Source organism: Pteropus vampyrus, unplaced genomic scaffold (genome assembly GCF_000151845.1).
Source record: "Pteropus vampyrus isolate Shadow unplaced genomic scaffold, Pvam_2.0 Scaffold78, whole genome shotgun sequence".
In the NCBI taxonomy this organism is placed as follows: Eukaryota; Metazoa; Chordata; class Mammalia; order Chiroptera; family Pteropodidae; genus Pteropus; species Pteropus vampyrus.
This window is the reverse complement of record NW_011888859.1, coordinates 3,727,778-3,743,636: the sequence shown is the minus strand read 5'-3', so window position 1 is coordinate 3,743,636 and position 15,859 is coordinate 3,727,778. Positions and strand designations below refer to the sequence as shown.

At 41.0% G+C, this 15,859-nt stretch overlaps 1 protein-coding gene across 1 annotated transcript in view; it reads right to left on the bottom strand.

Moving 5' to 3' along the window:
• TIAM2 (T cell lymphoma invasion and metastasis 2) overlaps positions 1 to 15,859 on the bottom strand; it is a 129,948-nt gene that overhangs the window by 60,993 nt on the left and 53,096 nt on the right. Inside the window, exons 8-14 of the mRNA XM_011362728.2 lie at positions 14,226 to 14,411; positions 13,565 to 13,711; positions 4,688 to 4,849; positions 3,143 to 3,247; positions 2,878 to 2,956; positions 650 to 742; positions 1 to 61 (exon numbers count right to left, since the gene is read on the bottom strand). Of these exons, the coding sequence (XP_011361030.1) occupies positions 1 to 61; positions 650 to 742; positions 2,878 to 2,956; positions 3,143 to 3,247; positions 4,688 to 4,849; positions 13,565 to 13,711; positions 14,226 to 14,411 (833 nt within the window). The remainder of the gene's footprint in view (positions 62 to 649; positions 743 to 2,877; positions 2,957 to 3,142; positions 3,248 to 4,687; positions 4,850 to 13,564; positions 13,712 to 14,225; positions 14,412 to 15,859) is intronic.

Sequence of the window (15,859 nt, the reverse complement as noted above, 5' to 3'; positions counted from 1 at the left end):
AGGTCAAGATCAGACACAGCTTCCCCATTTAAGGTCATGATTTCGTTGCCCTTTCTCAGCCCTAGAATGAGGAAGGGGAAACAGAGGAGGAAAAGAGAGAAAGAGATCACTGAGAGAAACATTGCAAGATGAAAGCAGGCTGCCAAACTCAGACCATGTACTCTTAGGGGCTGTTCTGTCACTATCTTTGAAGAAAAGTGCCAACACGTATTTAGATGCCACTGATAACAAAACAAATTTCAGCTCCCTTTAGGATTAGAAAGAACAGCCTGAAAGGGAAACAATTCGAGAGTCATTCGAGCGAATTGTCCTTCTATGTATCTGATGTAAAAGTCCTGGGAAATTCCATCTCTTTTATCTGTCTGTCTGTCTGTCTGTCTGCCTGTCTGGCTCTCACACTCTCGTCTCTATCCACCCGTATAATATGCACGCATGCTCTCTCTGCGTACGGACAACTCAAACCACACACACACCACCATTCTCTATGTTTATGCATATGTACTGTCAATTAAACTATTAAGTTTACTTTCTTTAACATTCTAGGAGAAACCGTTTTCTGACAAAACGGTAAGAAGAAAATTTCGCTAGCCAGACCGCATTCCACAGATTTGAATCAAGAGAGAAAACAGGCACCCCGGGCCACACGGACCTTCCCCGTACGCCAAGCCATGAGGGAGAACATCGCTGACAAATATGCGGCTGAGATGCTGGTGCCCGTCCACCTGTGCTGTCACTGCAAAGCCTAGGAGTAAAAACAAAAGGGAAATACAAGTCTAAATTCGGCACATGAATTTCTTCAACTTCATCTGCAGTATTTTCTCAAACATCTAGTCCCATAAGTACAGTACGTTGAGAAAGTCTAAGTTACAATGATTTCGAAAGCACAAATATCTAGCAGGATCAGAAAAAGAGGAACGTGTAAGGACGAAAGGTTTGAGAAATATGAGTGCACGACCTTAGTCAAAAATTGTGACCGTATACCGGTATTCACAGCAGCATCATTCACGATAGCCAAAAGGCAGAAGCAACCCAAGTGTCCATCCACAGATGAATGCGTAAATAAATGTGGTACATCCATACAATGGAACATTATTCACTCTTAAAAACGGAAGGAAATTCTGAGGCATGCTACAGCCTGGATAAACCTTAAGGACATTTTTATGCTCTGTGCAATAAGCCAGTCACAAAAGAACAAATACTGTAGGAGTCCACTTAGCGGAGGTACCTAGAGTGGTCAAATTCACTGAGACAGAAAGTGGAATGGGGGCCATCGCGGCGGGGGGCGGGGGGAACGGGGAGGACAAACAGGAGGGATGTTTGATGGGTACAGAACTGCAGTTTTGAGAGAAAGAAACAGTCCTGGAGGTGGGTGGCGGTGATGATTATGCAACAATGTGAATGCACTTAATGCCACTGAACTGTCATTTTTAATCAGTCGCGTAAATGCTTACGATGGCAAACTTTATGTTATGTGTATTTTGCCACAATTTACATTTTTCTGAATTTTTTTTTTAAAAAGTCAAGACCAAAAAATACTCGCAATTATTGCAATAAAAGTCAGTTCGACAAAATCAACATTCGTTAAGAAGCAACTCCATTTGGGGCTGGGCATTTCAAGAAGGTAGAAAAATACTTGGATAGACATAGTGCTTGCCCTAAATACGACTACACATCCATCCAGCCTAGGTGACACTTCCCTCTTCTAAATGCATCTCCCTGACTTGGAGAGTGCCAACCTCTCTGACTCCACAGGCGGGAGGGAGCACAGGCTCCAGGCTCCATGTGGTGGTCAGGTAACACTGGAAGTCCTTTGCCTTAGGAAGAGTGGCATATCCCGACCCGCCCCATTTCCTCACTGCCTCAGGCAGAGCCTGGGAGACTGCAGTCAGCAGAAAGTACCTTTGCAACTATGTTCATTCAGTCCTTCAGTCATACAAGGACAAAGAAGATTGGCAAAGAGCCACCACGGAAAGTAGAGTGATGTGAAGGCCAACAGAAGCACAGACAAAATGTTAAGAGAGCTTTAAAGGCAAACTCAGCATCTGGGTCAAAACAGATCCCGAAAATTAAGAAACAAAGAACAAATCGTAAAAAGGAAATTTTAACATAATAAACAATGGGTAGAACTTGATCAGCTTGAGTCATTTGAAGAAACATAATTATGTTAATATATTTAACGCGATAAGAAATAGTCTTTCTAAGGAGATATTCATTGATTATTATCTATTTACGGAGTTCCTATGGTAAAAGACAGACTAAGAGACAGAAATAAACTTTAAGACGTAAGCACAGTCTACGAAGAGGTCAAAGACAAGTTTAAATACAAATAGAAACGCAAGAATTAAATATGACGAAGTGATTTGAGTGGTACTGACCCTTAACTGCTAAACTGAAGCTAAAGCAATCAGATAGGCGGCTCCAAGAGAGTTTGACCTTCAGTTAAGTTCTCGAAGGACAGGTCTAATTTACACAATCAGGGAGGAGGAATGCGGGGAAGGGAGAGCAGTGAAGGGTAGCACTCCAGGTGGGTGAAAATAAGCTCAGAGCAACGACACTGAGATGAAAAGAACTGTCAGATGAATCATGAGTTCTCAGCTTAGAATACCACCCGGCACACAGTAAATTCACTGTGCCGTTATTATCGCCATCATCTCAAATTTCTCATCGACTTTGATTTTTATTCCTTCTAATAACTTTGACATCTTTCCTGATATTAACGCATAACTTTGTTAATATAAATAAATAAAAATGAAGCAAGAATAATGAAGTTCAGAAACTATTGCCATCATTTCTGAAAACGTCAACGTAAAGAAAAAAAACTAGGGCCAGGACCGTGGCAAACTAGGTGAGGCTAGATAAGGGGGTCTCTGGGCTCACCGAAGTCAGACACGCCCCCAGTCTTCGTGAGCTGCACATCATACACATTTAGCGGAAAGACTTCTATTTCATCATAAACCTACAAAAGGTAAAAACCACAAAATCAGAGGGTTTGAGGCCATGATCTCTTGGAAATTTATTTTGAATGTTTCCAAACTAGTTGCCGAATTTAAACAGAATTGTTCTCCCCAAATTACATAATTTTGAAAGTAAGAGGCCGCGGATGTGGTTCAGATTTCTGTTTCTAAGGCTACCGCACACTTGCCTGTTCCTGCATGTATTCGTATGGTGCGGGAATACAGTACTCAGTGTTTTCATCTACTGATTTTCGAAGCTGTAGGCCATAGTGGCTGGGTTCCAACTGCCTCATCTATAAGGGAAAAGACAGTTATTTAGAGTCTAAATATTCTTTCTAGATTCATCCTCGTTCATTGAAAATCAAAGTGGAAATATCTAAGAAATACCATATATAAGGTGCTGAGTTTAAACCCACATGAGAGCTCAAACTTAAATGTGCAAAAATAGGAAAGAAGGGACAAATCATTACTTTAAAGACAATTTTCTCTAAATGATACTGCTTATCACTAAAAGCAAGAGATGTATTTTGAAGAAGTTATGGCAGTATATATCTAATAGAACATATCTTACCATCTCGGCAAACTCTCTCTCTTTAGACATTGGTTGTACCTAACTTTAAGTTGTTTCCTACTCCTGAAGTAGAGAAATTTGTGAAATGTTAACGATCTCATATTCCACAGACTTCAGAATAAGGAATTTCCTACTTGAAACCCTTTTTGAAAGGAAAATGTGTACACAACTCATACACTTGCATGTGTGTGTATGCTCTGTCTTTCTCTCTCTGATTTTCAACAGTGAGAGATTATCTCAGATCTGTGCTCTACCTGGGTCTAACTGACCCACTACTTCTGACATGCTCTATCACTTAGAAAATTTATCAATAACTGATATCATTGCTATAAAATGATATCATTGGCTGTTTACTCATAAAATCCTTACATAATAGAGTAAAAGGGAATTAAACTGTTAAGAACATAAGCTGCGAATATAAATGTCTGGTATTCTGAGGCTTAAATCGACGTGACGAAGGAAGACTAAATTAAAGATTACCCATGTCTACTAAGTGCACATAGTAAAGAGTTACCAAACTCTACATGTCTTTTTTACTATTTCATATATTTGCATTTTCTCTGAAAATGTAAACATACTTAAGCTCTACTGCGCCATCTGGTGGTCAAAAACACATCTGATCTGATACTTCTGAGTCTATTTCATCCATTTCAGGGGGCTCTCTTATTAAGTCTTAATAAAGACTTAAGCTACCTTTTCAGAAATAAAACCCAACTTGAATAATGAATAAAATATCTCATCGACTCCATAACACCGCTATGAATGGTGTCAAGTTACTTGCTTCATCTAGAGAAACTCGGTAAAACAATTTAGGATTAAATCAAACCAACACTTAAAAGTTTGTACCACCTTCTGCTACGGCACCATCTCTTAGTAACTTAAAAAACCACCACCTTCATAATTACTCCAGATATAAAGGCATATATATAATTTCAATAAAACAGCTCGGGTTCTTCACAAAGGGTAGGGGTTATGACCTAACAACTCATACTTCTAAAAGATGAAGAAGAAGAATGCTAATTAACAAACATGTTAATATAAGTTAATGTTTCCTACTGCAGAAAGTGAGGTCTTAAATGCCACACAGATTCAGAAGGCACAGGAGGGCAACATTAATGATTATTTTTGTTCAGAAGCAGATTTCTGCAGCAAAACCCATTACCTTGCATGCCAAAGTCAGAATATCTTCTACTCTGTGCTCTGGCTTGATCGTAACAGACACTTCTTGATTATCCTGAAAATGAACATAAGTCTGGACTTCCCACGTGCTGTCTCGGGGAACACCATCGACGGCTGAACCGTACATATGCAGAAGATCATCAACCTGTTTTCGGATTCAAAAAAGAAAAAAGAAAAAAGAAAGCAGATAAATTTGATTTAAAAATGAGAGGAATTACTCATTGAGCGCCCCTTCATTTATGGCATGTTTTACAGTCAGGCCTTTCACATGCCTCACACCTCAGGCTTCTCACGACCCCTGGGGCAGACAAGCCCCATTCTTTAACCCACGTGCAACTGAAGCCCAGTGCAGCTGACTGGGAGTCTATTAACTCCTTGCTCTGTGTTCCAGCCACTAATGCCATTTTGCCTCTTAGCTCAAGTTAGAACACCGCAGTCAATGCATGGACTGGTGGGTATCCAGTCTCACTGCTCCAGAGGTGCAGGCTGATAAGGCCACTGTGAAATCCGCACCTCAGCCACCACCTCAGTGACTTTCAGATCCACCCTCATCCATGGCTACTGACGCCTGCCTGCGTCCTAACCCTGAACTGTATTTAATCCAAGCACATTTTTCTTCTCTGTTATTCCTACTTGTTTCTAAAAGTCAACCCCTAAACCTGGCGATTTTTTTTTTCTATCCTTCAGCTATTTCACATCTAAATATTCTTTTTTAGAAATTGTCCCAAAACATGAGCCTTTTCCAAAAAAGCTGAGTTTCCTAAACTTCATCATCACAGTAATTCAATAACCTCATGCTGATATGTACTTCTATAACTTACAAACAAAAATAGTTAACATTTGTTAAGCAACTCAGTAATGTTTTCCTCTGGCTAGGCTCTTCCATGAGTCTGGTAGTAAATATTTGAGGATTTGAAATTAAATAACCTGATGCTCAAGTCACAAACTCTACCACTTACTGGTAAGGAGAGACCTAGAATGGGACATTTACTTTGCAGGGCCTTGTGCCCCATTCCGTGAAAGCAGATAATATTAATATAATCACTTAAGATTATTAGTACAAATTTTTGTGAGCAAAGGAGAGATGTGAAAACGCCTTACACAGCAGAAACTGTTACATACAGATTCAACACTACACAGTATTATGTCATTGATGAGTGATTTTACTTTCGATTCTATGCATTTAAAAAAAAAAAGGTAAAAGATCTTCCTATGTCGGATTTAAAAACCAGAGTAGATGCTAAAGAAATTAAAAAAAAAAAAAAAAACAGGTTTAGGCAAAGCAAGGGAAGACCCATCTTTCTTTGTTGTCATTTTTAAATGAGGTGCTCATCTTTGAAGTAACATTTCTGGATTTGTCAAGGGTCTGCCACTTTCTGTACATTTTCCTGGACAGCTGGTCACAGCCCAGGATAAGCAGGAACCTCGTGTGCCAAAACTAAAGAGAAGAGACAGAGGAGCAAATGCCTGGAGCCAAGGACACAGGGAACCAGCATGACGCCATTCTCTGCTGAAGGCCGTATCTCACCGAGTCACATTTTCTTCTCTGGTTCAGCCTCCCCGGTACTTCATCTGGGCCATACTTTCAACCAGGTGAGGCATCAACAGGCAGGTACTGCCTTAAAGGTGCAGACCCCATCTCTCAAACCACGCTTGCTCAGAATCGAACGAAAACCCAGCAGAGGTCACTGTGGAGTAAGAAACCACACACCAAAACAGGCCAGGAAGAAATCAAACAATCCCGATTTCCCGCGGCAAAGCAGTTTAATTCCACACTAGCAGAACAGGAAAAACGTGACAGGACAGGTGGGGGAGGGACATGAGAAATGCCACAGCTACCCCGCCCTACCTGCCCTCCTGCTCCCATTCCTTGCTGGGAACAGGAGGGAGGAATAGGTTTTTGACATGCTGTCAGTTCTCAACCCTCTAACTAACATGTGAGAAAAAGGAAGCTCAGAAAATTCTAGAACCTTGCCCAAACTCACACAGGGAGCTGTGAGTGTGGTACCGTGGGGATCTGAACCCCGGAAACCTGGCTTGAGTCTGTACTCACCACCACTATACTCTATAGAAATATATCCGCCTGGTAGTTGCCTCCGCCCTACCTCCCTTCCCCACCCCGCGCCCTCAAAAGATGCAACCTAACTTTTCCTGATTCCTGTTATTCTGCGACACACATGTGTCCTAGTTGAACAAAATGGCTCACCTGACATTCTCCATAAAGGAGCGAACCCCATCTTTGCCTCCAGACCCTCATTCAGTTCAGCTTCCCATGCCGGCTTTACCTTCCCCACAAGCTTCGGTGCTGAGCACCCGTTTACACCCTTCAGCCTCGTTTCAAAGGCCACCCCGCCATCTTTGTGCCGGCAACCTCTCTGAGGAATCGCTCCTGCGTCTCCCCTTGATTTAAGATGGAGCGAATGACAGAAGAGAAGATGCCTATCGAAGCCAAGGCCAAGGATGATTCAGACCCTCACAAGAGATCCCGCGATGAAAATATCTATGTAAGTTGTTTCTGGGCATCAGACAGGCACACACATACTCCCAGAAGTGTATGAAGTAACAGAAACGCAAAACCTGGTGATTCGAAGGAAGCATCAAGAATGTGGGATTAATTAACTCGAACTAGAGAAAGAAAAGGCTACTTGGTGCTGACGGCTTTCCTAGATCCTGGTCAGCTTTGCCCGATTATACAGAAAATGGGACTGAATCTCTTGCGGGTCAATGCTCCACAATGAAAATTGATTTTTTTTTTTTTTCAATAAGCCAGATGAACTATTCCCCTACCTTGTTTTTCATAAAAAGAATTGAAAATAAGCACAATGAACTCGGCCATCTGGAGACCTCTCTTCCCGGCTAACTTTCAAAGGTGCTACGTTAAACAAATCTTTAAGTCCGTGGTTGGCTACCTCTAAGATTGCTGCAAACCCAGCCTGCCTCCCACTGCACCTGTCTCTCCCCCTGAAAATCAGTTTCCCATTAGCCCATTCTAGGTGTCCGGTTCCTGGAGAAGAGAAATGGAAATGGTAAAAATGTAATGGGTAATCTGGGTCCCATCCCAGCCCTGTTGGGATGGGTATCTAATGTCCTTTGGCTTCAGTTTCTTTACCTTTAAAGATGACTAAGAAACACCTGCCTCACAGGGAGGCTGGGGACTGGTGTGAGGAATGGCATTTCAAGGTACATAAACCATAAAGAGCCATAAGAAGGTTAGAAAAAAAAAAAAAAACTTTTTCGAAGTTCAGTCTGTATATTGGTGGCAGTATATTGTAGTCGGCTTAACCACCGTGATTTAATCGTCTATAAAGATCCATGAAGACCTGCATGAGAATCACCCCTTGTTTAAAAACCCGAGGGGACTGTGGTGGCAACTGACGCTCAGATCACCGTGCGGTCTGGATCCGGCCATCCACGAAACGGGAGCGTCATCACTGACCGGCAGCTCTGGCTTTTGCAGACTAACCAGTTAAGGTTTACAAATCACGTTAGCCTCCTGGCACGGCCACTTCCACAGAAGCATTTATTATTATTATTACATTAATGGTCTTGGAGGCACATGTCAAATTACTTCTGCTCCGAGCGCTTCCAGGAGAGAAAATTGAAACTCTGTGTGTTCTCACAGCAGATGCTCCCGGATCAAATGGCTTGTAATTACTACTTGGATCACTGAAGGGAAGTGAGTAGTGAAATCACAGTCTGGCTGTCACAAATGGGCCCGCACCACCATGTTGCTGATAAAGGCAAAGTCTATTAGCAAGTGAGATGAGGAGAAAACAAAGGACTCAGTGCTCCGGGTTTTCTTAACAAGAAAATGTCAGAGAGGAGAAAGTGTTTATTTCCTTCTTGGGCTGATGCCTAAACATCAGTTGATACCAAAGGAGAGCAATGGCCTGTGTGTGTGTGTGTGTGTGACTGTCTGTCAGTCTGTCTGTCTTCATAGGTAGGTTATCTAGGGTTCCGAACCAATATTCTATTTAAACGAACTACTGCTACAGTCAAAAGTGCTTTTCATTCATATTTTCCATTTTAAAAACCAACGTTAGCGTTTTTTTCCCCCACTTTGGAGCTAATGACTAATGCGACAATACTTCATTCACTTGCTGCCACAGAACGTTGGGACACCCCAAACCAATTTTCCAGGAGAGAGAGCCAAGGCCCAGGGGCTCCGGTTTCTGCTATGAAGCTTCTGGAGTAGCTGCCTGTTCTGAGCCTCCGTCCAGAATTTGTTGTCAATCTCCATAACAAATACCTCCCTTCAAATCCTGACTGAGACTCATTATTACTCATCAATAAGCACCTATGAAAAGCTTTCCTTTTGGGCTAGCCAAAGCGTCCTCTGAAAAAATGCTCAAATAAGACTGGCTTTATTCCAATCCTAACAGATTTTAAATTGGGGTGACTCACTGTTGAACTGTTACATGATGCACCAATTAGAGTGGAATATTTTTAAATGCCTGTGACCCCCCATCCCCCGCACCCCAATGCTCAGGAATGACTGCCTTTCTGTGTTACACTAATAGAGATAATATACTGACGGTATATAAATGGTTTGTGAAAGTTATAAATATTCCCCAAGAATAATTAGCAGAGGAAAACCAGTGAAATGTAATATTAATTATTCAACCAGCTACCAGGCAAAATTTTAAGTCTCAGAGATAGAAAAAACAAATGCCCTCAATTCTATCTGCAACTCAATTTAAAACTAGTTATCTGAGTCCTGCAGTACAGAAATGATAAACATACCATTAAAACAGCCCTATAAGTCAAAGGAATTTCTTTAGTTTCCCAGAGCAGAAGCAATGCTTAAAATAACTAGAGATAATTGTTTAAATACCTATGCTTTAAAAAACAGACGCAATAATATTTTCCTCTCATCCATTATAGTACCAATGGGACTGGTCGATTAAATCACAAGAAGACCTTTTGGTAATTTGAGCCCAACTTAAATAATTAATTCTAACTATTAATGGCTATTTTAGCAAAATTCATTTTCAAAGTCCAACCTAAGTCCTGTTAATAGAAAGTGCTTTGATGATATAATTTCTTAACGTTCAAAGAATTTTAAATTGTTGTTTAATGTTGGAAGAGATAAAATCTTAAAATTATGGGATTTTATTGCAGATTAAACAGTGTTTCTCAAACATTAAAGAACTACATCTAATATAGACAGCTGATAGACAAATTGACTAAGCAAGACCATATCCTTAGCAGTATGCTAAGGATTGAGAATATATACACAATCGTAAGATCTATATAAACTATACCGAGCAAAGGTCCTGATTACAAGCTTGCCTGGGAGACACGATATAGATACTTGTTGGAATGACTGCCAGAGAAAAGTAGTATAAAGAACCAAGCAAATAACAGTGACACCATCTTTTTAGAAAATCAAGTAAAATTCCAGGAGGACAGTGTGATTTGATCTGGATTTTGACACAGGCTCTGAGAGTATACAGAATAAAGTCTGCCATTTTAATGCTATGATTTGTAAATAGGAAAATCTGGCTATGGCTTCCCTGTGCTCCCTTGGTTGTCCAGATTTAGCCAAAGGAGAGAAAAAGAACAGACGAGAACAATGCCAGCGACACGGCCTGCTGGCACAAATCCCTGCATCACATAAGCTGCCCCTCAGCCCCTGACTCTGAGGGTGGGTGGGAAAGGGACTGGGTTTTGAGCGGAGGTTTTCTACCCCAGTTCAGGACATCTCAGCTGCCACCTGGGAGCAGTTTCAACAGTAACCACGGCACACTGAGCAGCTTGCGGCCCATGGTCGGGGTCAGACTCACGTGAAGGCAGACTAGGTGGCTGTCTATATTGTCTATTTTAGGATAACCAGAAAGTCCCCCACTCAAAGTCCGTAGGACATGTCACACTGTCTAACGCACTCCATCATTCCTCAGTTTTTTCAAACTAAATTCCCAATTCACTGAATTATACCAATTAATTTATTATAAATACTGCCTGCTTCTGTAAAAGCATATTAAGCTTATCCAAGCCTATTAAAATCAGGTTTCAACCTCCATAAATAGTTTAGAGGTTTGTTGGACATAAAATCCAAGATAAAATGATTTGGCAAAGAAGGTAGGGTAACCAATCAGTAACACGAAACATAGCTTCGTGGGTAAGGTGTAGCTTTGAAAAAAGACACAAAGAAGCAGCATAAACCCATCCAGATAATCTTCGCCTTACTCCAGAATTCCATTCCTCAGAAACAGATCTGACAATGTGTTTGGTCAGAAGCGATTCTGGTGACCGAAGGGGACCCTGTACTCAGCTCTACCGAGGACACCTGGAGATCCAAAGGCTGCTAAGTTGACAGCATGGATCTGTGTGATGACCCCTGACAATCCTAAGAGGAAAACACAATTTTGAATTCACTAAACTCTCAAATAAGGGTAAGTACTGCTGAGGAACAGGGAAGAATAAATGAAAGCTGCTATTTTGACTTCAGTCATGCTGCTTTTAAGATGGAGTTATCATGAGTTTAGATACCTTCAAAAATACTTGGCTTTCCTAGAAATCTCTTTTTTACCTACCAGGGGCCACGTTAATTCTAAATTTATTTTCGACAGATTCATATAAAGTTTCTGAACTAGCACTGCCCGCTTAACTCAGCTTCTGGGTCATAGGTGTGAAACAGGATGGCTGCCATCTATGGCAATGTTTACCTTGCTGGAGTTATTGGGGTTTTGAGGTAGCTGAGTTCCAGAAAATCCATGGCTGCCACTTGAATCAAATATCTGATAGACGGGCTGAAAACAGACCAATGAAATAGCTCTGCGAGGTTCATTTGGCAGGCTACCCTCTTCGGTACTGAAAAGTTTAAGTTCTATAACATTTTATAAGGTTTTCCTATCACAATTTGTACTATTTACTACTCTACCACATTTAAAGTTTTAACTTTAAAGAAAAAGTTGCTTTTTTTTTTTCTTTCCCATATGGTTCCATATTTTACTGTTCTACGATGTCATTCTCTAAGTCATCTTGGATCTTCCTGATGTCACTTTTAGCAAGAAGTGCGATTTCTAAAGATATGGAACAGAGCTCAAAGCTGAGTTGGCGAAGCTACTAAAATCAAGCTTATAACTATATATTAAATGTGCATGTAATAAATTTTGAGAAGAAATAGTTAAATATTAAAAGTGGTTGTGTTTTGGTAGAGAAACTAGGAGTAATTTCCTGTGTTTTTTTTCTAATTTTTATCTTCTAGATTTTGTAGCAGAATAATAAACATTAAAGAATAGGTCATTTAAACATTAATGGAGACCTACTATATCAACTTTATTCAGTTATAAATATCAACGCTATAATTAATTTCATTTCTTTTTTAAAAAAATGTTCAAACAAATGCTTTTGTTGAACAAGAAATCTTATGTTAAGAACTTTTAGCACATATGATGGGGTAAAGACCATCTTAAGCTCATATCTAATTAGCTAAATGTCAACATCTAAGAAAAATAAGCAAGTTATCAAGTTATTTATTATGATGATTTAAATATATTGAATTGACTGCCTTGATTAAAATCAAAATTTGCCCCAAAGACCTTATTTAAGTTTCATATTAGTTCAATTAAAAAATATAAGCCCAACATTAGCCAATGGTTTATAGTCGACTACAATGAAGAAATACATTTTCACTTATAACCAACAATGACTTTTTACAATTAAAGTACAAGTAGAGCCATCATTTTAAAATATGATATTCTTTCTGATTATATAAGAATATACAAAAACAGTGGCCACATAAAAGCATTTTCATGTGTTCCTGGTGTCTTTCAATCGACCAACCCACTCCCTAGCATCTCCACCTTTATTGTTCAAAAATTATAAGCAGGTCAAAGAAGCCGATACTATCTCTGTTAGTCACTAACGCACAAAACTGTTAGACACGATCAAATAAATATCTACGTAAAAATTAGAAAATAAAGTTCCATAAAATATGACCCTCCCTTCCAGATGACATTGAAAGCATATTTGGATAATAGCCACGTGTTAAAAATAAAAACAAGGACTTCTTCGGACTTAATCACAAACATTTTCCCTATTCACTTCCATAATCAGATCGTCATATGGTAACTCATCTTTCAATAGTCTCTGAAAAAGTAATAAGTCTAAAACATCTCAATCGGCAACATAAAATTCATGATCACATACTGTATTCACGGTGTTAGGAAATACTTTAGATGTGAATATTCAAAAAGTTCTGAAAACAATTCACTGTAGTGGGCCACATTTCAACAATCAGTGCTCAGGCTATTTTTACTTGATGGAATGTTAAAACAGCCACCCTTCCTCAGGGAATTCAACAGCAGCCATAGCCCAGCGTTTCAGGGCTTCGGATCCAGGTAGACCCAGTCCCAGCCCGGCCCCTCAGGTGCTGTGTGAACAGGGGTAAGGACGCGCCTTACGTAACCTCCCCAGGTTTCAGGCTCCTCATCTGTACAATGCGATGACAAAATGCCTACTTCGTGTCACAGAGATTAAGTGAGCCAAGTGTCTGATAGAATTTAGCTGCGGTAACTCTGATTATAATTAATTTTACACATTTATTTTAAGACGAAATCTATAGGGAAAATAAATATTAGTAGGAAAGGTAATGAAAAGTGTGGATCCTTCTCTGGGTGTTATTTTTGTGTTCCTAAGCACGCCAGATGTGAGCAAGCTGTCAATGCCTCTTTTTGGGAGTGTCGAAAAGAGAATGAGCAACGTGTGTATATCATTTGGGAAAAACGTCCATGCTAAGACTGCGTTCCTTTGAACCAACTTTTATGTCATTCTTAACGGACGATGAACATTTATGACGTGCAGCAACGAGGGTTTCCCTCTCGGTCTGCTGTCCCTCGCACGTGGAGACGTTCACCTGAGTTATAGAAGATCTCTTCTCCTTCCCTTTTCTTGCCAGTGTGTCCAGCCCTTTTAACGAAGAAAATATGCCCTTCTTGTTTCTCCCCCGCTGGGTCAGTGACAATGTTCTCTTCCGGAAAGCAGAGTCGTCTCTAGAACACACCTAATTTACAACACAGTTTTAGAAAGTCTTAACGCATATTATTTGGGCGACAGACGGGATTGACTGTTGCCCTAACAGAAGTGAGCCCTGCTTGCTATCAATGTGTCCTGACCAGTCCCCAAAGCTACCGGACACACCGGAAATGGATCCATCACAGAGATATCTCTCATCTGGAGAACACAGGCCCGGTTACAACAGTCACACCCTTATTACCACCCTTTAGGAATGCCACCCTCCTGACTGTACGAGGTGGGACAGACAGAAAGGCAAATGCAGATGTGAATATTTAATAACTGTCTACTAGCAGCAGCTGGATTCCTAGAATAAGCAGCAGAGAAGCCCGGGCTCTTTATGGCAAGGCGTCCCCAACCCTCCATCCCCAGGTGCCCAGCCCCCAGGTGGCCCTGGTCAGTTACTGGGTTAAGTCGCAGGAGCACTGAAGTTAATAAGCCAGACAAAGGAGAGGGCGGGTCCACCCTGAATGCTGCAGAAACAGCCTCCTTAGGGAACTTACCAGAGCATGGAAAGAGGAAACCGACAAGACGCCCAACCTGCCCAGGGCCAGCTTGGAGGGGCGACTGGTGGCGGCAAGCAGGCTCTTGGGGTTCGGCAGCTCCCCGCCTTGTAGGCTGGCCAGATAGCAGCGCATCCGGAATAGATCCATGTGAAATTTCTCCAGGTTCTGCTCCCACTGCTGGATCTGTTTAAGCAAGAATAGGGATAATTTAAATAAAAATGAGAAGTGTTCATAGGTCAAATTGAAAACGTGATCCCATGCATGAACTTGAGGGAAAAATTCATTTCAGCTGGTATGGCACAGTTGCAATCAGCCTGCCCTGCTCACCCTGACTCAAGCCCTCCCGCCAAAACACACTGGGTCAGACAGCAGTGTGCTTCGTCAGGATGGCCAGAAGCAAAACGAAGCTGGTGGTCCCTACGGTGCCTTGTCAAAAGGGCATGACCTTTGCAGAATGCCAGCGCTCACGATCACGCTGACTTAAGGCACTTACACAATTGTAAACCAGTTATTTCATTCTTGTTTCATTTCCCTTCACATTTACAGCCTCTGATCTTAAACCAGATTCACTGAATGTCACACAAACAGATGCTAGATAGACAGAGACTGTGACTTTACATTTCTGTATTCTGAGTCAATAACTCGAAATAAGAAAAAGCAAATGGGGTAAGGACAGACAGAGCTCTTACTCCTACCGCAAGCATCTTAGAGAATAAGCACCAGCTACACTCCTAAATACAATTAGAACACATATAATTATTTATATAGAGAAATTTCTCTGTACTTCTTCAAAACTGAAGTCACGAGTTGGTAAAGAAATATGGTCAAACTCAGGGGGCTACTCTCCTTTCTTTCAGGGATGTCAAAGTGTGTGATGTGTAAGCATCACCTTCATTTAAAGATAAACTAACAGGTGAAGAAGCCTCTAGTAACTTGTCGGAACAGGGACTCAATAGCAGAACAGAAAGCTGGGCTTCACATGGTGCTGAGAGCAATCTCAAGATTCAAGAGAAGGTCTGCAGTAAAGGGTCGTAAGAAAGATTCAGGACAAGAGTTGTCTTCTCATTTATAATAATGGCACCCCTGGTTTTGCCGTGTTTAGCACCCAATCAGATCCTAACCTTGCCCAGGAAACTTTCCAGGTCAATCTTTAATCTGGATAAATATGCTATTTTGAAGGACCCCCAACATTTAACACTATGTTCCCCTCGGTTTCTCCTAGAGAAAAACGATACCAATTCTGGGTATTCCCAAGACCCCTCCAAGTTCTCCATCTCTATTTCTTACTGTACAAATTGTCTCTGTGAAAGAAATAAGATGGCTGCAAGATCTAAACAATCTGCTGATTCATCATTGTTGGTCAGCAAAACAAACTCCCAGCATGTACTGAAAATTTCAATCTCCGTAGTGATTTTAACCTCATTTAAGATTCTGTCACCTCTTAACTGGTGAGGTAATCTACCCCTGCTGGTGTCGGCCTTGACTGAATACCAGAATGACCAGAATAGATGCCCAGGTCCTTCGCCTGAAGATTCTACCCATTAGCTGTGAGGTCGGGGAAGGTTACATTCTGAAAGCACCTCCACCAATTCAGGCTCATCACAGCCTGAGTGAAGATCGCTCTTCTAAAC